The sequence below is a fragment of the Rhinoderma darwinii genome, chromosome 13 (genome assembly GCF_050947455.1).
Source record: "Rhinoderma darwinii isolate aRhiDar2 chromosome 13, aRhiDar2.hap1, whole genome shotgun sequence".
In the NCBI taxonomy this organism is placed as follows: Eukaryota; Metazoa; Chordata; class Amphibia; order Anura; family Rhinodermatidae; genus Rhinoderma; species Rhinoderma darwinii.
In genome coordinates, this window is record NC_134699.1 from 10,051,883 (window position 1) to 10,077,022 (window position 25,140).

The following is a 25,140-nucleotide window of genomic DNA, read 5'->3' on the forward strand; positions in this document are numbered from 1 at the left end:
TAGGTTGCAGATGCCCTGCTATTGCCAAAATCATGTCTAATGTTGCTGCCATGTGTTGGCACCTTCACCCGCTTTTTCAAACACAAAATTCCTGGCATCATAGCAGGGTCTCCACCAAACACATTCATTTCTGAGACAGGATTCCCTGGAGCTATTGCTGTGTCACTAAGCCGCAGTGTATAAGACTCCAAGTGGATTTGACTGAAGGTAAGGAATACTTGAGGGAATCTGTCACCAGGACAATCTCACTTTAGATGGTTTCCACTTAAATGCCCACAAAAATGCTAATGAGGAGGACAGAAAATGTCTGGCTTGCCCACCTGACTGTCCACCACCGTTTAACGCAATTTAGTTTTTAGGTTCAAAATTCAGTGCTGATTCATTTCATAATATATCGTTATAAGAATTGGAGCTCCATTTGATACATCTCCAAAACTGTTATTTCTCACACAGCCGTAGAGACATGATAAAATTATGTCTGCCTGTAGTCACCACTAGGGGGAGTTACTGTAGACGGATTTATTATTGTGTTCAATGGGAGCTGTATAAACTCATATCCAGTGAGATGTCAGAGCATATGATGTGATGTCAGAACTGTGATGTCTCCCTCCTGCTGCTCCTTCTCCCCTCTCACAGCATGCAGTCTCACACACACACTGAGGCGGAGATACTGCAGCTGCATCCCCCTCCTACCCCTTATCTGTGTCTTCTATTTACTATATTACTGTAAACAGAATTTTTGAGGACTGAGGACATTTCTAAACATTTACAGAGAGTCTGCAGGCAGGAAAAAGGGAAATACAGGCTGCTAGAAGGTGAGGAAGATCCTAATTTACCCTAAAAACATATAACACAAAGTTTCATATATTCACATGTACTACTGACCTATACAAATACATTTGTAATAATGGGTGCACTTTCAGAAATAAAATATATGATGGCTACTAACCACAAGGATGCAGAGTTAAAGGTGGCCCCCGAGCCACTGGTTCTTTGAACAATGTAACTTTATTTATCTCCTTCTGTTCTTAGGGCAACAACTGAGTGGTTGTAACCCAGAATTTGTGAATGAAAGTGCGACGTGTCCAAGCGGCAATATGGCGAATGAAATCTTTACTGAAGCTCTGCACAAACTGAAGGAGATCCATGACAAGGAAGTACTAGGTGAGGCTGGATATGTAACCATGTTGGAAGCTATCGTGATTATAGTACAGTTATCAGAGCTCTCTCTTGTAGCGAGCCATGCACCTCTGTGAGTATCACATGGCCAGGCAGTCCTGCATGTTATTATTAGGAAGCTTCTGCAACTATAGGAAACCGTTCTGATGCTAACAAAAAATCTCCTACCGTTTTGTGCTTACAGCTCCTATGCAAAGCTATGTGTCTCCATGGTTACAGACTACAAACAAGCCCTGTGTAGTGTGATCCAGCCATGTGTTACTCTCTTGCTCTGCCTCTCATTCTACTGTCTACTTACCAAGAAGAGGGGACAGAGGGAATAGAGTAACACGTGACTGAACTATAGTAACCATGGAGACACATAAGTCTGCATAGTAGCTGTATACACAAAACGGTAGTTTTTTTTTTTAGTTTTTTTTTTTTAATCAAGACTATTTTTAAAGTTGCTTATAGTGTAGCTAAACGTTTGACAAACTTCTGACATGTCATAGTGACATGTCAGAAGTTTGGATTGGTGGGGGTCCGAGCACTGAGACCCAAACCAATCGCTAGAACGAAGCAGCTGAAGCACTCGTGTAAAGCGCTCAGACGCTTCGTAGCTGTTCGGCTTTTTCCGGAAATAAATGTATCGGTGTACGGACTCAATAGAAAGTCTATGAGCCCGAACTCCGATACGTCGGCTTTCTGGAAAAAGCCGAACAGACACGAAGCGGCTGAGCGCTCACACGAGACCTTTAGCTGCTTCGTTCTAGCGATTGGTGGGGGTCTCAGTGCTCGGACCCCCACCAATCCAAACTTCTGACATGTCACTATGACATGTCAGAAGTTTGTCGAACGTTTAGCTGCACTTTCATTTTTCATTCTAGATGCATTGGAACAATACAAATAATGATTGCAAAAGGTTTCATACCCCATTCTCCGCTATCAGTCTTGGAGGATATTGCTTTCTTATGCAGTATTATATATTTTGTATAAACTTTGCTGCCAGCATCTTACAACTCCATTCAACACTTCCAGAATCATTTCTGAGGCCACGGGCAGGATTAATGATTTGTCTTGTCTTTAAAGGACAGGATGAGACACGTATGAGAACCATGAGAAAAATGTCCTGGGAAAGGGAGAGTGAAATGGGCTGTGTTGGTTAAACGAGTCAGGCCGGTGGTGAGACGGCATTGTTCTCCTGTGCGCTTAGACAGGTCGGAGGAGAACCGCTCATGAATAGACTTGTCCTCCGCTCAGTCACATGCTGTTTGGTGTTTTTGTGGCTTTAAACACTCAGTTCTGAGCTTTACTACTACAGGGTGAGAAGAAAAAATGATCTACCCACACATCCCCCTCTTTCAGATATGTTCGGCTCAAAGGTTTTTAGGACCGTCCGTGCCATAATCATGGACCGTAGACACCGCTACGGCCGTATGCAGGAGGCCTTGGTGTTTCAATTCCTCCATTTTTAAAATGTCTGCTTGCTGGGAACATTCTTGTTTACAAACAAACCCATGCATATCTAATTCTTCTCACAACTGAGAGTTTGTTACAATTGTATCCAGTCTAGAAAATCCTCTGTGAGCTAAATACATCTGCAGCACAAATCTGTTTCCTGATAGTTTGTTAAAATGTGTCAGTATGAAGTCAAGGCTGTTTGGCTCGGTTCACATTTTGCCATTAAAATCCGACATGTAGTTCCGCGGCAGAAGTCCAATGCTTACCCTCAGATTTTTGCCAGAGATGTGCTGCGGGCGTGCAGCAGATCTGCTCGAGGATTACTCTTATTGTCATCAAATTCGGCTAATCCTCTGCTTTTCCGTGCAGAATAAGTAGCATGCTGACAAAAATCCAAGCAGAATTTTTTTGCACGGTGTTCACATGCATAGGGTTCGTAAGATTATTGGATGTAATATGGATTTTGTTGGAGAATCCACGCTACAATCTGTGTCAAATATGACACGTGTGAACGAGGCATTCGCTCCCAGAGGATTGTGTGGACTGGACACAATTGTAGCAAACGCTCCGCTGTAAAAATCATTAGTTCTGTACTGGTTTTCAGCCAATGGAGATTTTGAAAAAGGTAAGGAAACACGAAGTATATGAGAAAGTTGCAGAACTTGTCATTATATAGCTATATTTACATAAAACTGGAAAAGCCCTTTAAGAAAAAGTTTTTTTTCCAATATTGAATAAAAAAAAAAAAAAAAGAAGAGAAATATTGTTTATATGTCTTTACAAGAGCAGCCCTTAGGGTATGTGCACACACACTAATTACGTCCGTAATTGACGGACGTATTTCGGCCGCAAGTCCCGGACCGAACACAGTGCAGGGAGCCGGGCTCCTAGCATCATAGTTATGTACGATGCTAGGAGTCCCTGCCTCTCCGTGGAACTACTGTCCCGTACTGAAAACATGATTACAGTACGGGACAGTTGTCCTGCAGAGAGGCAGGGACTCCTAGCGTCGTACATAACTATGATGCTAGGAGCCTGGCTCCCTGCACTGTGTTCGGTCCGGGACTTGCGGCCGAAATACGTCCGTCAATTACGGACGTAATTAGTGTGTGTGCACATACCCTAACCCTTCATGTGTAATTACATAGTTGCCTTTTGACCAACAGACTAACATGATCTAGAATCTAACCTAGAACTAATCTGTGTGTATTATCTAGAACCTTACAGCTTTCTTCCCCCAGTCTAGATCTTTACATACATTTCCAGCGCGTATCATTTGGAACTTACAGATCTTTTCCAGTGTAGAACATATCATATCTTGTTCACTGTATTTCAACTTGAACCTTTCAGATCTTACTTAGTAAATATCATATAGATTAGGCTTCCTTCACGCTACCGTTAGTTTACGCTTACCTCTCTTCCGTCAGAGGAAGAGAGGATCGAAAGATTAAACGGAAAGCAACGGTTCTGTTAGAATTACCATTGATTTCAATGGTAATTCCCTTGTTTCAGTTGCTTTCCGTTTGTCTCCATTCGCTAGGATTCCGTTTTTTTGAATGGCAACAAAAATGCAGTTGCAGAACTTTTTGTTTTTCTGTGAAAAAAAACAACAGAATCCTAGCGAACGTAAACAAACGGAAAGCAACTGAAACAAAAGAATTACCATTGAAATCAATAGTAATTCTAACAGAACCGTTGCTTTCCGTTTAATCTTTCGATCCTCACTTCCTCTAACGGAAGAGAGGTAAACATATAATAACGCTAGTGTGAACTTAGCCTAAGTCTGTGTTCACATCATGTTAGTTCTTCAACAAGAACTCCCAGCGTGACCGGTCAGTTGCATACAGAGAGTTGTAGTATCGCCGCCGCTGGAGAACCACAGGTTTGAAACTATTGATCTAGAACTTTACAAGTTTATTTCAGTCTAAACTATGTCTTTTCCACACTAGAAACTGGCAAATCGTGTTCAGTATGTTTCATATAATACCTTACAGGTCTTTTCCACTCTACAACTATAGAACTCTTGTTCGAACTGTATGATTTAGACCCTGGGGTTTCAAGCTGTTTCACATGTACCCCAGAGAATATATGCCATGTCCCTAGGGGGTACTCGTACAGAGTATGATCATAGGTTTTGATGTAGTTTGTTTGACTAGTTGACTTAGAACATTATATTCAGTGTGGCTCACTTACAACCTTACCAATCTATCTTAAAGGGTAACTAAACATTTGACGAACTTCCGATATGTCATCGTGACATGTCAGAAGTTTTGATTGGTGGCAGCCCGAGCACTAAGAACCCCACCAATCGCTCAAACGAAGTGGCAGAAGCACTCTTGTGAGAGCTTAGCCGCTTCATGTCTATTCGGCTTTTTTTTGGAAATCTGGAAATCAATGTATCGGTGTACGGGCTCAATAGAATGTTTATGAGCCCGTACTCCGATACATCGGCTTTCCGGAAAAAGCCCAACAGAAACGAAGCGGCTGAACGCTCACACCAGCCCATCTGCCTGTTCATTTCAGTGATTGGTGGGGGTCTCAGTGCTCGGACTGAGACCCCCGGGGTCTCTTATGCCCATGCTTTTCACGTGAGCATTGTGTTCCTTAGGAATAGTTCTAGGAAATGGTTTGGACATTGAGCGGTGGTACGTTATCCCACATGTCCACCATGTATAATCCAGTAGAGCTCCAGACACATCTCCCAGGTCATACCATCTGTTCCAGCTTGTCCTGTGTCCTATTAGGGCAGTTTGAAGATGACCATAGGTCTTCTTTTGCTGCATGTATATACTATTGATCTTGGGTAATACACTGTAATATTATACCTTTAACCCACAATTTCCTGTGATGTGTGACCAGACGTTTCTTCACCTCAAACCAGACTAAGGTACATGGAATTTAACAAGTATCTGGGACTTCTTTCAATGTCTAATTTTCTTAGAACACAAACACTGTGTACGTTGAAGTGCAAATAGCTGTTGGAATTGTGTAAAACGCCAGAACCCGACAGACAGGTTTGTCACGTGTCACAAGTCGTTAGACATAGAATATTTTCTCGTTAATGAGCAGATATTTAGCAATATGTGTGTGGCGGTTTTAAACACTGGAGGTATACAATATATAACACATGACTGCCCATATTGTACACAGGGAAACTCAAGGGATCATTACAGAAGTTGGCAATCTTTGTAAAGCGAACAATTGTCTTCCATAAACCTGCACTGTGAAAGGGTGTTGGCAGATCCTACAAAATCATCACAGAACAATTTACTTGTTTATAAAGGAAAATAACACCACGGCCATTATGGTTGTCTTCCATCTTCCCCAGATATAACTTAGATTTTCTCTGGAACGTCCAGGCTCTGACACAATAATGGGCTCCAAAGGTCCAGCAGAAGACAACCCCATTTGGAGCAGCTGACTTTGGAGCCAATCACTTGCCACTACGGTCTATTTCTTATATCCTATTAGATCTTAATGAGGATATTACCTACAACAAGAACACGTTCTGTATAGATGGGGGGGTGAGCCTCAAAATAATTTCCTCAGGTAGGACGAATCCCATTGGGGCCTGTCGTGGCCCCATCGTGGTTCCAGTATTTCTGCTGAATTTACTCTTGCCCTCAAAAATATTGGAACCCATGATGGAAAGAGAATAACATCAGTGTGAACAGAGCCTTACATTGTCTTATAACGTTCTTCATTAATGGTGCAACATGAATTTCTATGGTAAGGTAAGGTTACAACGTCTTTCTTGTTAGCAGCAACAATGCTGTTACTCTAATTATTAACTACTCCTTTGATAAGCAAGCAAGAAAATCTGCTACAGACTTCTACATGTACAATGTCTGCTTGCCTGCCATACAACAGAACCAGTGCCGTCCAGGCAGCTCACCCATGACTTGGCAAAGCATAAAATATTTGACATTTTAATATGGATGAACTATAGAAACAATTTATCAATCTAAAAATGGTCATATATGTTACCACTGTGCACCTGATATGACCATAAATGAAGATCATTAAGTATGTAACATTAAAATCATCAGGTACAATGAAATCCAAAAACAAAAATCGATATAAACAATCAGGAAATATCGACTTGTTTATCTTTCTGGATCAACATTGTTATGTCTATAGAAATCTCTTGTGTGCTATTTTTACCTGGAGTAAGAACAGGCGATGCAGTAGAAGCATTCGCACCCAGGCCTCGGTACCTGAGTGGACTCAAAGGTCCGTTTGCCACATAAAAAAGACACCAAAATTATAAATGGCTCATAGTAGCTGGGAGGCTCTGGTACAGATTTCGCATTGTGACCCAGAAGCTTCAAGTTACACCTCTGAGTAAGAACAATCATCCAGTATGTATTGCATAGCCATTAATACCTATGTCTTGTTGTGTTTCAGGTATGCAAGCAAAGCTCACAGAATTGACCATGGAGAAATGTCGGTGAGTGAGAAGCAAAATGAGCTCGGCGGCTCCAACCCGCTGTTCCTTTCCATGTATAGTACTGTTTTTTTTACTGATATTTTTAATGGAGGACATTATTACAATCTAAGTAAATAAACTACAGAACAGTTAGAAATGCAATAAAATCCTCCTGCTCCCTCTAACGGAAGTAAAGAGCATTGCAGGCATAATGTTTGCTCCCATTACGGTTCCTAAAAATCTTTATTTACATAAAGAATAAAATTATGTTGTCTGATAGTAATGAGACATTTTACAGATGGACTTAGTCTGTTGGTTGAAGCTACAATAATTCTGTATATATACATGACTAGCACAGGCTAACAGTGTACATAATTGTATTGACCATTTGATTGCTTTTAGAGACTCACAAAGGATCGAGGAGCTATTTTCCAAAAACCACTTACTAAGGGAACATCAAAAAGTGCTGAATGAAAACATTAAGGTGCTTGAAAACAGGTGAGTTCACTGCCATCATTCTCGTCAATACTACAAGTTTTGGTATTACTTGTTACGGTTGCTTGTCCTGTAAATTCTTTGCATCTATGGCTTATATACCTATTAAGATTTTTTATTACGTTTTTTTTTCTATTCAACATGTTCTGGTTTGGTTATTTAGGCTGAGAGCTGGCCTCTGTGACCGCTGCACTGTGACCCAAGAACTAGCAAAAAAGAAGCAACAAGAATATGAAAACTTTCACTTCCACAATCTTCAGCAGATGTCATCTCTAAGTGAGTACATCCCAAGCACTCGGACCCTCCTCTAGATTAACATTAACATGCCAAAATCATTAGGTTCAGCCGGCATTAATCTAATTTGTATGGCCACCTTAAGACTCCTTGGTCTGGTCCAAATTCTTGTAGGAAGGCATGATGATAATAAGTAGATATAGGAGCTCATTCTTAGTTCTCCTCCTTATTCGGGGTTGGCAAGAGGATGCATTAATCCTTATTGATTGTTAAGTGGGGTGCAGTACTAAGCTGGTAATACAGGACCCAACTTAAATCGGGCCATATAAGAAGGATATAACTAGACTCGCATAGGACGGGCTGACTGACCAATTATCTGCCCATCCATGGCCGACCGTGTCAGCACATCACAGGCTCACATAGAAAAATTATTATGTTTCTATCTTCATATGGTTTTGCCAATATTGCAATATCTCTGTAGCAATATCTACGTTTTTATGCATTAGTTATGGGTTATTATTTCCTGAGGTTTTACTTCAGCTGGGAACTTCGCAATAATTACTATGTGTAGACCCGGGCTATCACACAATACCCGATCTGTAGTTTACTGTGTAAGTTCTCTGATAAGGTCCAGTCATAAGGAGTCACATGTTTGATGAAGCACCTATAAACAAGCACTGTGATGTAGTACACAAAGGCGTATTGTCACTATAGGCAGACTGACTCAGCGCTACTAAGAGTCCTTTGTTTCTCAAGAGTGATCTGCGGCTATGCTAATGGGAAAAAGAAATGGGACCATCACATGTTAAAGTAATCACATAACTTACGTGTCTCAAGGGAGTGCTAAGACCTCTTCTTGTTCTTCTTTAAATGTTGCCCTGGAACAGCTGCAGCAGCCATTTTTAGTAACTATGGAGCTTTTATTTAGTCACAGAGTCACCCAGGCTTTATAGAAGGATATAGTCCCTGCTCTCTCCTGTCCTCACAGTGGCGCCACCTATTAAGTTTCACACTGAATTCAGTGCTGTGGCTGATGTGTGGCGGCCTTGGAAGTGAAACTAGAAAAATCAGGACACTTGAATTCTACAAAAGCCTAGTGTGACGCAATGGAGATTTGCTTAAATTATTGTTCATAGTTATGTACTTTATGTAATGGGCAGATTCAGGACTCGAACAAGTTTTTTTTTCCTTTCCCCTTGCTAGCCAATGAAATTAATTTGTTGAAGGAAGAAAACAAGACTCTTCTGGAAGAGATGAAGAAAACCAAATGTGTGGAGTTGAATTCCAGGTATAATATCATTGTTTTTTATTTGCATGGATAATCTAGCGCTGTGGTCTACAACCTACGGCTCTCAAGCTGTTGCAAAACTACAACTCCCAGCATGCCCTGACATGGTTCAAAATCTTCCATTCATTTACAGAGTTAGGCCCCATGCACACGAACATAAAAGCGCCCGTAATCACGGGCCGTAATTACCGGCCCATAGACTTCTATTGGCCACGGGTACCTCCTGACTGTGCATTCTCCGTTACCTCTTCATTGTGGGTCAGGACAAGGCTAGGTGGGAGACCCAGGTGCAGAGCCAATACTGACATGATTGGCATAACCGCAGCTGCAGTCATAGCAGTTACTATGGGGCCCAGAGACTGAGGGGGCCCACACAGGTTCAGGAACAGTGTTCGTTTTCTAGTTTCTCTAGCTTCACTATGTGGTTTGTTTTTTTTGTGTGCAGAAGACCTGATATATGACATTCAAATCCAACATGCCTGATTCTTCTTATGGGTCGGGACACCCCCATATACATAAAGGTTGTCCTGCTGAACTCCATCTGGTCTGCATTTTGGTCTTATACCCCTTTATCCTGGTGCAAATACCCCAACTCCTGTGGACATAGCTCAGGCTTTGTCTGTGGGAAATGCCTTGGAATACATCCACATGGAAGCATATGATAAAAAAGGTGCGCACAGGTTATGCTCAACAGGTTTCACCGGTCTGTAATGGGCCAACGTTTGTTTCTAGTCTAATTCCTTTGCTTTCAGCAACAAATACATTTTTATTCATAATCCTGTAGATGTATTATATTAAATTTTACACTTATTTGCTTCTCTCTCCATTGAAGTTGATGTGAGTAATGGAAACAGCCAAGCAAGCGCTATGGATATGCTATAAATGTCTTTGGTTGGAATACCCCTTTACATTTTGAAAATAGTTTTGCTTACCAAGTATTCTCTAATATCTATAAAATGATTCATAACTTGAAGCTCATGTGCCCCAATGCAAAATTTGTACCAGGACCCCCCCCCCCCCCTACCTAGCATGGACCATTTATAATACCGGTGACTTCTTATATGACAGAGGGACCTATGGGCCCCCCCAGGCACCAGGGCCCGGGTGAGACTGCTCCTTGTAGTTATGCCCCTGCTTATAATATAGCTGTCATTTAGGCAAGTTGTGGTGAGATTGTGGCAATACCACAACTTCAATGTTTCGCTGTATAAAAATATACGTAAAGTAAGGAAATATAATACAACAATATAAATATAATAATGAATAAATGTCTCTCAGGAAAAAAGGTAAGTGGTTAGGTACAACCCGCACATGTGTACAAAGTACCCCCAAAGTATCTAATCAAAGGATAGCAGGACTCTACCATATCAGATGAAGAAATTGAGAACCAAGAGTCACAGAGCTACATATATTTTTTCAAAGGTTAATTTTATTAGAGATAAATATATAAACATATAACATGCATAATAAAAACAAGCGAGGTTTCTAAAAAGAAGAAAGTTATATATGGACCACTCCAAAACTGCTATGGAATCGCAGGAATGGTGCCAATGCACCACCAGATTATAGGGTATGGTGTACACATACACCTAAACATAGGGACATGGTAGCGGTAGACTAAGATGACAAATATAAGATCATGTAATCAGCAAGAAAAATAGTAATGATACATAATCCATATCAACTGCTGTCCAATATGTAACATGACCACAATCTCATGTACCGCATATGTTAAATATCTGAATAGGCAATCACAAACACACGTGTGTTCCGAGAGAGGACCCCGGTGCCATATATCCAGAAGGAATATGGCCTGAATGTACCCAAAGGTGAAATGCACTTCCAATCTGGAATCAACCAGAAGAAGTTAAATGTCTCGGATCTTACCCATAAGTGTAGTGAGCCTGCGATCCACGTGGTCCATGTAACAGAGAAATAACACCCCAACGCGCGTTTCGCTGTTCTAGCTTCCTCAGGGGGAAGCTAGAACAGCGAAACGCGCGTTGGGGTGTTATTTCTCTGTTACATGGACCACGTGGATCGCAGGCTCACTACACTTATGGGTAAGATCCGAGACATTTAACTTCTTCTGGTTGATTCCAGATTGGAAGTGCATTTCACCTTTGGGTACATTCAGGCCATATTCCTTCTGGATATATGGCACCGGGGTCCTCTCTCGGAACACACGTGTGTTTGTGATTGCCTATTCAGATATTTAACATATGCGGTACATGAGATTGTGGTCATGTTACATATTGGACAGCAGTTGATATGGATTATGTATCATTACTATTTTTCTTGCTGATTACATGATCTTATATTTGTCATCTTAGTCTACCGCTACCATGTCCCTATGTTTAGGTGTATGTGTACACCATACCCTATAATCTGGTGGTGCATTGGCACCATTCCTGCGATTCCATAGCAGTTTTGGAGTGGTCCATATATAACTTTCTTCTTTTTAGAAACCTTGCTTGTTTTTATTATGCATGTTATATGTTTATATATTTATCTCTAATAAAATTAACCTTTGAAAAAATATATGTAGCTCTGTGACTCTTGGTTCTCAATTTCTTCACATAATATAAATATAATAATCTAATATTAGAGAATATAAAAGATACTACAATAAAATATTGTGTCGTTCCCATGTTATTAGTGAGAGGTGCAGATCCAGGAGTCATACCCCTAATAATAATGTTACCGCAGAGGCACAGCAGCCCGGACTCTCCACCGCAATTCAGAAAAACAGCACCGAAAAGACAAATAAAGACTGGGAGACGCCAGAAATCATGCCCGAACGTCAAGTGTCTGAAGGTCAGTCATACATTACCCATCCCATACTGCACTGATACTGTATATGCACCCGTATACATGATGTGCATGTATGGAACCTATCATATGTGAGCCTATGGAGGATGTTACACTACAGTGTTTAAAGCAAATCCAATGAAACAAATTTCCATTAGTTGGGACTGATCATTTGGCAGCATACACAAAAACAGTAATCTTTTAAGGTCTAGCTAACAATTGCATGGCCACCTTAAAGAAACACTCTAGGCAGAAGTAATACTCTGTGTTAGGCTATGTTCACACATGGCGGATACGCTGCGTAAGCACACAGCGCATCCACCCTGGACCCCGCAGGGAATTCCAGATGAAAAACCGCACCAAATTATGGTGCAGTTTTACGGCTGGAATGTCCACTGCGGAAAACTGCACATAGAAAAAAAGTAACTCTTTCATACTTATGTAGCCGTGGCGATGCATCCCTCCTGCCGGCCGTTTCATCCCATGTGATCGCTGCAGCCTTTGATTGGCTGCAGCGGTCATACCAGGAGGCCGGCCTGGACAAAGAAACTAAGAATTCTGGGAAGTATACTTTTTTTTATTGTTTTTTTTCTGAGTTGCGTTTTTTGCGGCGGAATCGCTGCTTTTCCGCTGCAAAAAAAACCCGCAACATCTGCTATTTGTTGCGGGTTTTACCTCCCCATTGAATTAGATGGGGAAAACCCACAACAAATAAGCAGCGTTTACGCAACTACAATTGACATTCTGCGGATTAGAAAAACGCACCGCAGGTCAATTTCTGAGCGTTTTTTTACGCTCCGCATTTACGCAGCATGTGGAGAAGATTTGTTCAAATCTCATCCACTTGGCTGCTACTGTATTATGCTGCGGATTTTCCGCAACGAAAGCCGTTGCGGGAAATCTGCCGTATTTACGCTACGTGTGAACTTACCCTTATGCCAAGTGCTGACTCCCTTTAATACATAGTATAATCAATTTGTTATCACGATCCAAGCCCCTTGGCTCACTAGTCTAATGTTGACCATACACTTTAGATATCTGGCAGTCGTGGTAAGGAGACAAGCAGCTGCCAGACACCTCTGCACTGCTTATCTCATGACCGATCCTTGTCTCCCTCCATGTCTGCTGCAGTTGCTCTGCCACCCTACACATTAGATTGCCAGCGGAATCGTCCAACAATGATCTAATTAACATAAAAGCGTATACATATGTGTTGATTGGGAAAATATTTGATGATGTTATAAAGCTTTGATTCTGTATTCCTATTCCAGAAACATGTGCCGCCGTGTTAAGACTGTCACCAGCAGTGAAGAATTTGCAGGGATTGGATAACGAAGCTCGCCAGACTGACATGGTATGATATGTGTGACTGCTCTGCTGTCTGGCCAGAACCTATGGAGCTGTTCATCCTGAACTCCTGGTTCATGAACCGAATTTCATACGGTGAAGACTGACACATCGGCCAAGCAACAGCATCAGGAACATAATGCGGATTTATATGCCAGTCAGGGTCTGTGTAAGACCCTTAGGTTCGTTGGTGCCTTGTGCAGTACCTTCTATTGATGTTCCCCTCATCATGTAGTCCAATCATACAGTAACCAAATAACATTGCTGTAAGGTAGTCCCTGGCTTTTAGGACTAGTGGCGCCCCCTATACTAGTAATGCCCAGTGTGTGAACGCACAGATTGCAAGCCTCTAAGACCGGCCCTGGCTCCCCTAGAGGTTGTTGCATCTCTGTTATCTGTGAGGATGAGAAATACAAGATTCCACCCAAGAGGACACCTCAGAGACATATTTCTCAGTAATATTTTAGGACAGTAAAAAACAGGATCTAATTCACTGTATTGTATTTTCCAGAATATGTCCGGGGTGCAGAAGCTCTTCCTAAGTTCACACAACCAGCAAAGAATATCCAACCAACTTCATGGAACCATTGCTGTAATAAGACCCGGAGCCAAGAGTGGACACACTGTGCCGCCACCACCCCTCCATAGGCGCAGCCCAAACCATGAATTGTAAGTCACCTACTTCCTATATGGTGGTATTTATAAATCAGGGCATTATGTGACTATTTGGTGGTATTAAGTATATAGGTGCTGGGTCAAGTATAGGGCAACATGAGGTAGTTACTTATTTGCAGCACGAGTCTATACCGTGCTGGAATAAAGCCACATCATAGCATCCGTAGACTTGGCGAAGCGGCATAGTAAATTTATATGGTGCAAGTATCGGCCTAAATACCATTGGTTTCTTTAAAAACATTTAGCGGTGGTCTACAAGCCTTGGCTCTCCAACGGTTTCAAAACTACAACCCACAGAATTCACTGATTGCTAGGAGTTGTCGTTTTGCAGCAGCTGGAAAGTGACAGGTTGGAGATCACTGGTCTTTAGGTTTATGCCCACGATCGTAGTTTTTATCCATAATTACAGATGAAATTGCGGACACATTTCTAATGGCCACGGACACCTTTCAGTATATTTGTGGATGTGTATCCGGGTCGTAGAAATGATCCGCAAAATATAGAACACGTCCTATTCTTGTCCGCAATTGCGTCACGGACTCGCCCATAGAAGTCTATAGACACAGACGGCTACGGAGGTGTATCCGCAGCTGTCGGATCCCTATTTGCGGACAGTGAAAACCCTTAGGGTCGTGTGCATGAGGTCTTAGCGTATAACAATGCTTCCTATGCAATGAAATTCTCTGTGGGGTCATTATAAAAAAAATCTTAGAATTGTTCATTCATATCAACTTCATCTTGTTCTTCACATTCATAGACATTCCAAGGAGCTCCCGGTGGAATCATGTGGCCCACCTTTCCCTCTTGAACCCCTAAAACACGTCCTCTCAGAAGAACAATTCACCCTCCTGAAACAACACTACATCCAAAAGCATCTGACACACCGTGGTCCCGGATTGCAGAGTGATGGGGTGGCTCATATGTTATTAGACAAACATCGGGAGACTCCTTTAGAAAAGAGACGACCTGAAGATCACTGGGAAGAAAAGGTGGCAATGGCGGAGCTACAAGGAGCCGTGTTATATGTCCGAGAGCAAGGACTGAAGAACAGAATAAATCAAGCAACCCAAAGAGAAAAACTTCACTACTTATTAACCAAGCAGAGCCAAGGACTTAAGGTACCAAATTCAAGGGGAGATGTCCCGAAATGTCTACGAAGGGAAAGCCAAGAAGAAAAGGAAATGTCCCTGATCCAGGTGTTAAGTGCACACTGGAGGAACAGCAAGCATTTGTGTAGTCAAGAGGGGACTCAGGACTGGGAAGAGAAAGAAACAAAATGTGCGGAGGCCGAGACGAGAGACGAGGAACCAGAGGACGCTCCAGATAAACCACTTGACCTCTCCGATACCAGAAGAAGTCAACACACCTATCGAAATGACATCAAGAAAGAACAAAGACATAGTTATGAAGGTCAGATGCCAAGCCCCACATCCAGGAATAACGCCTCACCTACCATCAGGGCCTCGTGCTCTGACCGCATACGTGGAACTGAGCTGGAAAATACCACATGGGGGGCTAGTGAACATGAGAAAGATTCAGAAGAAGACACAAAAGATAAAGTGATTGTAAGTTGTTATACCCAACTATTCATTTCGATGGAGCGAAGGTCACACATGCACATTGTTCCGTTAAAATCAATGTATTTCCATTCCATCCTGTCCATTCAATGCTAGTGAAATGCTGATTGACAGAGATGAAAAAAACCGGACTGTTTTTTTTGTGAGGCTGGGTTCACACGACCACATTAACGTCCGTAATGGACGGACGTATTTCGGGCGGAAGTCCCGGACCGAACTCAGTGCAGGGAGCCGGGCTCCTAGCATCATAGTTATGTACAATGCTAGGAGTCTGTGTCGTGTGAACCCAGCCTTTTTTTCCGAAACAGCGCCAATTTTGTTTAGAGGTTGTGTCTGGTATTGCAGCTCAGACCAATTCAAGGGAACGCAATACCCGACACAGCCAATGGATAAGATTGACTCTGTTTCTTAGGCAGGGAATGGCAAGTAAATAAATCCAGTTAAAGGGTGATACAAGGGTCTGTTTTTTCCAAAAAAACAATGCCATGTCTGTCCATGGGTGGTGTCTGGTATTGCAGATTAGCCGTAGCCACTTGAATGGGTATGAGCCTGTCCAGCCATAATATCAGCATTGTGTGGAATTAATTCCTTTTATGTAAATTAAATGCACCCTTACCTCATCTGTATAACCAGTTCCCTTTTATCCGCTTTGCACCAAAACACAAAAACTGCATATCCAGAGCCGTATCTTGAAGTTTCTGGGCCCCAATGCAAAATCTACGACAGGGCTCCCACCTACCATATGTCATTTATATACTAGTGACTTCTTATGCGGCTGGGGGGCTTTAAGGCCCCCTTTGGCTCAGGGCCCCGGTGCGACTGCCGCCTCTGCACCCCCTATAGATACGCCCCTGAACATTTGTAACCCCGAAAAAATGTAAGAAGTTGACAGGCTGGCTCATTTACATTACAGGTGCCACTTGTTCCTGACTTGATATCTCTCTATTAGCAGTGATAAGGTGACGTTATTTGTATAGTGCAGCAGTTTTTCATTATAACAGGATGTATTTCCCCGGCTACTGATTACAGCTGCCCATAAGAATTACATATATGCTGGCAGATCCCTCTGTGTCTATGGAGGCTGCCAGTCTGATGTCAAGGGAAACATATATCGAATTGGTTAGATTTTGTCTATCTACATTCCCCCCCCAGGGATAAGTGGTGCCAGATGTGCATGTTGCCGCTTATCTCTTCCGCATATATATGCGCATGATGAGTCCAACAGTTTTATATGTAGCTACACAACTGGGCTCTAAAGGGGGTTTTACATGGGACGATTATCGGGCTGAAAAGTGTTCATAGAACGCTCGTTGACGATAATTACCCCGTGTAAACGGGAACGATCAGCAGATGAATGAACAAACGCTGGATCGTCTGCTGGTCGTATCGTTTAAAAAAAGTTAAATATTATCGTTGTCGGCAGCACATCTCGGTGTGTAAACAGGAAGACGCGCTGCCGACATGATAATAATGTATGGGGACTAGCGATCGGACTAACGACCGCTCGACCCCATCCATAGCTCCGTGTGACAGGAGCAAACAAGCCGCTTATCGGCCGATGTACAAGGGCCTTAACGCCTTAGGGGCCCATAATCTACTGATCCCTAGATCAGAGGAAGTTATTTAAAGGGGCTGTGTCTGGTATTGCAAGTGAATGGGGATAAGCTGCAATACCAGACACAGCCATGGGATGGTGCTGTTTCTGAAGATGTTTTTTCTTGATGTAATCACAAATGATAAGACCAGCGCTGAGATTCGTATTGACTGCATAAGATATATTTTAAGATATTTTTATGACCTCCTTTTTGTTTCTCTTCAGGGCTTCAATCTTTTACAGGCCGACAGGGAATTGTCTATTACAAAGAGATTAACAAAGGGGCACAAAAGACACCGAGACTCAGGTGAGTGAAGGGGAGGGAGGATTCAAAGCAGCCAAAAGAAACTACAAGATGGGTCAATGCTGGAAACAAATCACCTGTCTAGGAGCTGAGAATGTCACATGTGACTGCTGATCTTTTCTATAGGGATTTCTTTCAGTATTGTCCATGCGACCAAGAATATAATATCATCACTGCAACAGAATCTCCGATCAGAGTGAATCGTATAATCTTTCCTATTCTGTGTCATTAGATGAAGATGAAGAACGAGATGTGAGCGCCCCACAACAACAATTGGATGAAGAATCAGACATAACAGACAGTGAGGTCTGGAAAAAAGACACATAATATATAATGTGTGTGTGTGCGCGTACATAACTCCCAACAGTCCCACAGATGAAAGAGTCCACACCATACAAAGTGTCAGCCGCAGTCCTTCCATATACAGTGCAGCCACATGCCACGCCATAAAAAAATGTCAACCACATGCCACACCATACAAAGTGACTACCACATGCCCCCCCATATACAGTGCAGCAACATGCCCCCCATATACAGTGCAGCCACTTGCCACACCATACAAAATTGCAGACACATGCCTGACACATGCCACACCATACAAAGTGTAGCCACATGCCACGCCATAAAAAATGTCAACCACGTGTCACACCATACAAAGTGCCTGCCACATGCCCCCCTTATACAATGCAGCCACATGCCCCCCATATACACTGGCTGCACCATACAAAGTGCCTTCCACCTGTACCCCATATAAAGTGCAGACACATGCTAAACCATACAAAGTGTCTTCCACATGCCCCCCATATACACGGCCGCAACATCATACAAAGTGACTGCCAAATTCCCCACCATAGAAAATGTCTACCACAGGCTCCCCCATACATAGTGTAGACACATGCCATACCATAAACAGTGTCTGACAAATACCACATATAAACAGTTTCTGACCCATACTCCAGCTCACTGGTCTGGAGTCTTTATTTATTTAAAGGATTGTATTTCTTTAGGGAGTCGGGTCTGTGGTGTGTTTTTATTTAGGGGCCTGGTGTCTGTATTAGTTTAGGGGCCGGGCCCGCATGCGTTTTGGGTATATGATTCAAATGCTGTAAGTTGGGAGCGTGTCTGTATATGTGCATGGTATGTATAGTGTCTGTATATGTGTATGTATGTATAGTGTCTGTATATGTGCATGGTATGTATAGTGTCTGTATATGTGCATGGTAAGTATAGTGTCTGTATATGTGTATGTATGTATAGTGTCTGGTATGTATAGTGTCTATATGTGCATGGTATGTATAGTGTCTGTATAAGTGTATGTATGTATAGTGTCTGTATATGTGCATGGTATGTATAGTGTCTGTATAAGTGTATGTATAGTGTCTGTATATGTGCATGGTAGGTATAGTGTCTGTATAAGTGTATGTATGTATAGTGTCTGTATATGTGCATGGTATGTATAGTGTCTGTATAAGTGTATGTATAGTGTCTGTATATGTGCATGGTATGTATAGTGTCTGTATATGTGCATGGTAGGTATAGTGTCTGTATATGTGTGTGTATGTATGTATAGTGTCTGTATATGTGTATGTATGTATGTATAGTGTCTGTATATGTGCATGGTATGTATAGTGTCTGTGTATGTATGTATAGTGTCTGTGTATGTATGTATAGTGTCTGTATATGTGCATGGTATGTATAGTGTCTGTATATGTGCATGGTATGTATAGTGTCTGTATATGTGCATGGTATGTATAGTGTCTGTATATGTGCATGGTATGTATAGTGTCTGTATATGTGCATGGTATGTATAGTGTCTGTATATGTGCATGGTAGGTACAGTGTCTGTATATGTGTATGTATGTATAGTGTCTGTATATGTGTATGTATGTATAGTGTCTGTATATGTGCATGGTATGTATAGTGTCTGTGTATGTATGTATAGTGTCTGTGTATGTATGTATAGTGTCTGTGTATGTATGTATAGTGTCTGTGTATGTATGTATAGTGTCTGTGTATGTATGTATAGTGTCTGTATATGTGCATGGTATGTATAGTGTCTGTATATGTGCATGGTATGTATAGTGTCTGTATATGTGCATGGTATGTATAGTGTCTGTATATGTGCATGGTATGTATAGTGTCTGTATATGTGCATGGTATGTATAGTGTCTGTATATGTGCATGGTAGGTATAGTGTCTGTATATGTGTATGTATGTATAGTGTCTGTATATGTGTATGTATGTATAGTGTCTGTATATGTGCATGGTATGTATAGTGTCTGTGTATGTATGTATAGTGTCTGTGTATGTATGTATGTATAGTGTGTATGTATGTATAGTGTCTATATATGTGCATGGTATGTATAGTGTCTGTATATGTGCATTGTATGTATAGTGTCTGTATATGTGCATGGTATGTATAGTGTCTGTATATGTGCATGGTATGTATAGTGTCTGTATATGTGCATGGTAGGTATAGTGTCTGTATATGTGTATGTATGTATAGTGTCTGTATATGTGCATGGTATGTATAGTGTCTGTATATGTGCATGGTATGTATAGTGTCTGTATATGTGCATGGTAGGTATAGTGTCTGTATATGTGTATGTATGTATAGTGTCTGTATATGTGCATTGTATGTATAGTGTCTGTATATGTGCATGGTATGTATAGTGTCTGTATATGTGCATGGTATGTATAGTGTCTGTATATGTGCATGGTATGTATAGTGTCTGTATATGTGCATGGTATGTATAGTGTCTGTATATGTGTATGGTATGTATAGTGTCTGTATATGTGCATGGTATGTATAGTGTCTGTATATGTGCATGGTATGTATAGTGTCTGTATATGTGTATGGTATGTATAGTGTCTGTATATGCGTATGGTATGTATAGTGTCTGTATATGTGCATGGTATGTATAGTGTCTGTATATGTGCATGGTATGTATAGTGTCTGTATATGTGTATGGTATGTATAGTGTCTGTATATGTGCATGGTATGTATAGTGTCTGTATATGTGCATGGTATGTATAGTGTCTGTATATGTGCATGGTAAGTATAGTGTCTGTATATGTGTATGTATGTATAGTGTCTGTATATGTGCATGGTATGTATAGTGTCTGTATATGTGCATGGTAAGTATAGTGTCTGTATATGTGTATGTATGTATAGTGTCTGTATATGTGCATGGTATGTATAGTGTCTGTATATGTGCATGGTATGTATAGTGTCTGTATATGTGCATGGTATGTATAGTGTCTGTATATGTGTATGTATGTATAGTGTCTGTATATGTGCATGGTATGTATAGTGTCTGTATATGTGCATGGTATGTATAGTGTCTGTATATGTGTATGTATGTATAGTGTCTGTATATGTGCATGGTATGTATAGTGTCTGTATATGTGCAAATTATAGCGGTGGATATTAATCTCTTTGTTTTACAGGGAGAAATAGAAAGATCTGAACAAACCAAGGCGGACGGGCAGAGAGACAACTGTTACCCCAATGAAAGGAACCCAAACATAGTCAGATGGAAGAAGAGACTGTCTCAAGGTAACAGTTTAGAAATAAGAGAAACTCTAGAAATTTACAACAGAATTGAAAGTCAAATGTTTTGAACCTGGTGCAAAGTAAAAGTGGAGCATAGCAACCAACCATATTGCTCCTTTTATGTTCAAAAGGGTAAATGAAAGCTGGACTCTGATTGGTTGGTGTGAGCAAGTCCTCCACTTTTTCTTTGTACTATTTTTTGGTAATTCTCTCTAATATATAAATTCATGGCAAAAATAAATGGCAGTTATGTACATGAAATCACTGGAAAAAATAGATTCACAAAGCAAAATGCATTAGAATTTAGGCTCAAATTGTGCCAAAAAACAACTCACTAAACCGTTTTGAAAAATGTCTAGAAAAGGGACGTGGCTTAGTGGAGTCGCAAAATGAGCCTGATTTATTATTGACGTGCGCCATTATTTTGGCTCAAACTATTGGTGTAAAGTATGCCAGCCAAGGGATGGCGTGAAGGAAGAGAAAGGTGTCTAACATATCTAGCAAGATGCGCCAAATTTAACACACAGCGTGCGCCACAGGGATAAATTTGTTCTGCCTCTCTCGTCCAGTTTTTTGCTCTCTAAATTAAGGACAGTATTAATAATTTAAAGGTGTTCTCCTGGACTTTTATATTAATGGCATATCCTTATCAGATCGGTGGGGGTCAAGTGAATGGGACTGGGCTGCAGAGAACTGCAATACCAGGAACAACCGCTATGGAAGTGTACAGCTCTCTGTCTGTGAAGAGGCCACGGTGCACATCAGCTGATCGTTGGGACTGCCGGGAGTCAGACTCACACCGATCTGATATTCACAACCTATCCTAAGGATAGGCCATCAATATAAAAGTGCCGGAGAACCCCTTTAACCACTTAATGACCGCCGATATGCCTTTTCACGGCGGTCATTAAGCGTACTTATGAAAAGTAGTTGAATCCAGCACTTGAAAAATAAAACTTCTAATTTTATTGAAACATATTAAAAGTCAGAAGCGAGGGGTTCCCGAGTCTAAACCTATGCAGACACAGTTCACTTTGCCACTCTAGTAGTTATGCCCCAGTGCCGTGAAAAGGTGTCCCGGAACGGCTAGAACGGGGGTCTGCCCGTCTAAAGACAGACGGACACCTGCTCTAGCGGATGGGATCGAGATTAGCATCGATCCTGCCCGTTTAACCCCTTAGATACTCCGGTCAATAGCGACTGCGGTATCTAAGTGGTTTTAGAAGGAGGGGGCTCCTTTTAGCAAACCGAATAATGCCCCAAATTATACCAGTGGTCCTAGTGACTAATATAACAAACCAGAAGAAGAAACAAGTCACGACCAAGTAATTGAAAAAATTACAAACAATCTTTATTAAAGTCAATTAGACACAAGAAATCACATAAAAACAACTGTACACATAAAATCACATGAACCCTCGTAAGAAGATGGAATCAGAACATAGAGCAGCATGGCCAGCCCAGATGTTAAACTAGTCACACGATCCCAAGGAAAGCTAAAGTGCATAGATCAATCGTTTTGGGCAGGTGCTAGGCATGGTACGTTTGCACAGATAGATACCTATACATAAAATAAATGCAAGTGCAATTTTAAGCAAGTATGACATGCAATGAGCAGTATATCTACACCTACGCAGTACAAGGATAGCCTAGAGATCAGGACCGGGAGGGGAGACCACTGCTGGACCCGACGCGCGTTTCGCTGGTGCTTCGTCAGGGGTTGATGAGGAGGGGGGGCTCCCTCAAACACCACAGCGGCACGCCTGCGACGTAATCGCGGTGTGCCGATGCTTTTTATGGCCCCCAGGTCTGCCTCCAGTGAATGCCTATTTGGCCCTGCCAGTTCTACACTCACCGCATAATACACTACATTACAGGTGCAGAAACCGTGTTGGAAACAGCGCCAAAAAACGCCCAAAATCGCCTCCCATTGATTTCAATGGGAGGCGTTTTTTTCCAGCGAGCGGTAAAAAACACTCGAGGGAGAAGGACGCGACATGCCTTTTCTTGGGGCGATTCCGTCTCTAACCTCCCATTGACGTCAATAGGAAGCAGAGATCGCATTTTTTTGCATCGTTTTTTCCCGCGGTGCTCAACGGCCGCGGCCGAAAAACTCACCGAAAAATACTGCAAAAAATGCGGCAAATAGAGTTCAGGCAAGTCAAAATCTGCCTCAAAGTTCTTGAAGGAATTTTGAGGCAGATTTTTCTGCCTGCAAAAAAACTCTGTGTGAACAGCGCCTTACAATGTATTATAATATCGCACGGTAAAATCCCCCAGTGGGACGAAAAAAAATGTTAAAAAAATTGTTTAATAAAGTTTCAAATAAATAAATAAGATATCCCAAGTAACAACAAAATGAAAAACCCACTTTTTCCCTTTTGCTTGGTTCCGAAAAGTTCTAATAAAAGTAACAATATTGCAGTGTATGAAGCAGCGTACAATGTATCTGCATGAACACAACAATTATGGTGACATTACAAGGTTCTTCTTTTACAGCGTCCAAGAAATCTTTCCGGAAGAAGAAGAAGAAGGTCCGAGACCGGCATACAGAAAGCGACAGCTCCGAGGAAAGCGATGTTACCGCCAACGATCTTTAACGAGAGTGACAGGACAGTGACTATAATGACATTACCTACACATGGTATAGATAGTGTACATGCCACGGCGGCGTCATGGTAAAGCAGGAGCAGACACAAGACTGGAGCTCTCATACACAAACCTCCCATGTTATCTGTATATATTTCATACATTTGGTTATGAGGAATAATAAGGTATAAATTCTGCATTCCCGCATGGTAATTGTGACATTGTATATAACTTTTATTTATTTGTTGAGGTGTCAGACACAGAATTGACCTGATTTCATTGTATTTTATCATTCATAGGAAAGTTATGTCCTACATAAGATGAGCCACAACATGCGGCAGCGACAACATAGGGTTAATATGCCAGTCACTCTCTTCACTAGGCTGCCCGCAGAGCCGATTCTCCTAGGGCACAACTAATTTTGTGCAAGTGAAAGGAGAGGTTGAGCTGGCAGAAAGAGCCAAAGGTACAGTATAGCGGTCTGGTACAGTTGGGGGGGAATTTGTTGCTACTATTGATAGCGTGGTTTTACAGAGCAGTTCCAATCACCATCAATATTAAAGGGGTGGTCTCAGGATACATTGGTGGCATGTTGCTAGGATACGCCATCAACGTCCAATTGGTTGAACCCCACTGATCACTGGAACGATGTGGCACCACACCACTTTGTCCCCTGTTTCAAAGCTTGCATGGTCGGAGCATCCAATTTCAGTAGCCAACCATGCGAACCCCTAAAAAAGCTGAGCCAACTTGAGACAAAGTGGCACAGAGCCTTCCCTTTGGCTGTTACCACTTTGCTCTAGTGATCGGCAAGGATCACATCTGTCTGATCCCCATCGATCGCCCAATGATGGTACATCCTATGGATATGCCACCAATGTCTTAACTGAGGAAACCCCTTTGTTATCACTGGGGCAGTAATCCTGTTATAGTATGAAGACTCACATCCTCTTTATTGTGAGTAGCTTTCTCAATATCGCCCCCTACTGGGTAATGCATCTTGCAGAGCCTGCCAAGAGGAGTGGGGGAAGGGAAGTGACAACCACTCAGCGCACAAAAAATTAGTTTTTCTTTTCATGTCCATTCGCTTTTTGGCTTGACAAACTAAGCTGAATTTCATTACTACACCAGCGCTGTCTATAATAATAGCGCCCCCTATGGACAGGTAGGAGAAATGTAATATCTGCCAGGAATTGCTGTCTGAACTGGAAATGCTGACCGCTATGTTCACTGGTCTGGGGTCACTAGAACTCCACGACATCGCCCGTGCATCGGGGTCAAATCGTGGGATAACTTCTACATTGACTGCAATTTGCGGGTGTCGCTGTGCCAAAGCTTTATGTCGCCCTCATACTTATTATTGCTTAGTGATAGCTTCCCTAAACCAGCTATTGCAGGAGAAGCCATAGTCCGTCCTCATATACATTACTGGATACACATGTGGGAAGGACGGCTTAAGATCTTATAGAGAGACCACAATACTCGTTGTGTGATCCCCCTCCCCTATTTGTATAAGGATTTATATATCTCAGGTTAAGACCCTGTATCTGCTCCTTTTGACCTTTGCACTTATTTGATAGTTGTCACCATTGGAGGGTACGTCCATTGTAGCAGCTCGTCCC

The 25,140-nt window shown here is 41.9% G+C and overlaps 1 protein-coding gene across 3 annotated transcripts; it reads left to right on the forward strand.

Annotated features, from left to right (window-relative positions):
* Nucleotides 1-1,050: 1,050 nt before the first annotated feature.
* RBBP8NL (RBBP8 N-terminal like) lies at nt 1,051-23,718 on the forward strand. Of its 3 annotated transcripts, none has more exons than XM_075845078.1 (13): nt 1,051-1,164; nt 7,027-7,069; nt 7,451-7,546; nt 7,707-7,819; nt 8,981-9,065; nt 11,725-11,882; nt 13,148-13,230; nt 13,735-13,892; nt 14,656-15,463; nt 17,295-17,376; nt 17,606-17,679; nt 20,824-20,932; nt 23,429-23,718. In XM_075845078.1, the coding sequence occupies exons 1-13, from the start codon at nt 1,098-1,100 to the stop codon at nt 23,527-23,529; spliced, it is 1,977 nt and encodes a 658-aa protein (XP_075701193.1). In that variant the 5' UTR covers nt 1,051-1,097; the 3' UTR covers nt 23,530-23,718. The 3 variants fall into 3 exon arrangements, with proteins under 3 accessions (XP_075701193.1, XP_075701192.1, XP_075701191.1); XM_075845077.1 differs by lacking the exon at nt 1,051-1,164 and adding an exon at nt 5,445-5,506; XM_075845076.1 differs by lacking the exon at nt 1,051-1,164 and adding an exon at nt 6,155-6,353.
* The last annotated feature ends 1,422 nt before the right edge of the window (nt 23,719-25,140 follow it).

Excerpts from the sequence above, each read along its gene's own strand:
- RBBP8NL (XM_075845078.1), top strand. The coding sequence starts at position 1,098 with ATGGCGAATGAAATCTTTACTGAAGCTCTGCACAAACTGAAGGAGATC. Across the intron at positions 9,066-11,724 it reads TGTGTGGAGTTGAATTCCAG|TGAGAGGTGCAGATCCAGGA; the intron begins GTATAATATCAT and ends CCATGTTATTAG. Across the intron at positions 17,377-17,605 it reads CAAAAGACACCGAGACTCAG|ATGAAGATGAAGAACGAGAT; the intron begins GTGAGTGAAGGG and ends CTGTGTCATTAG.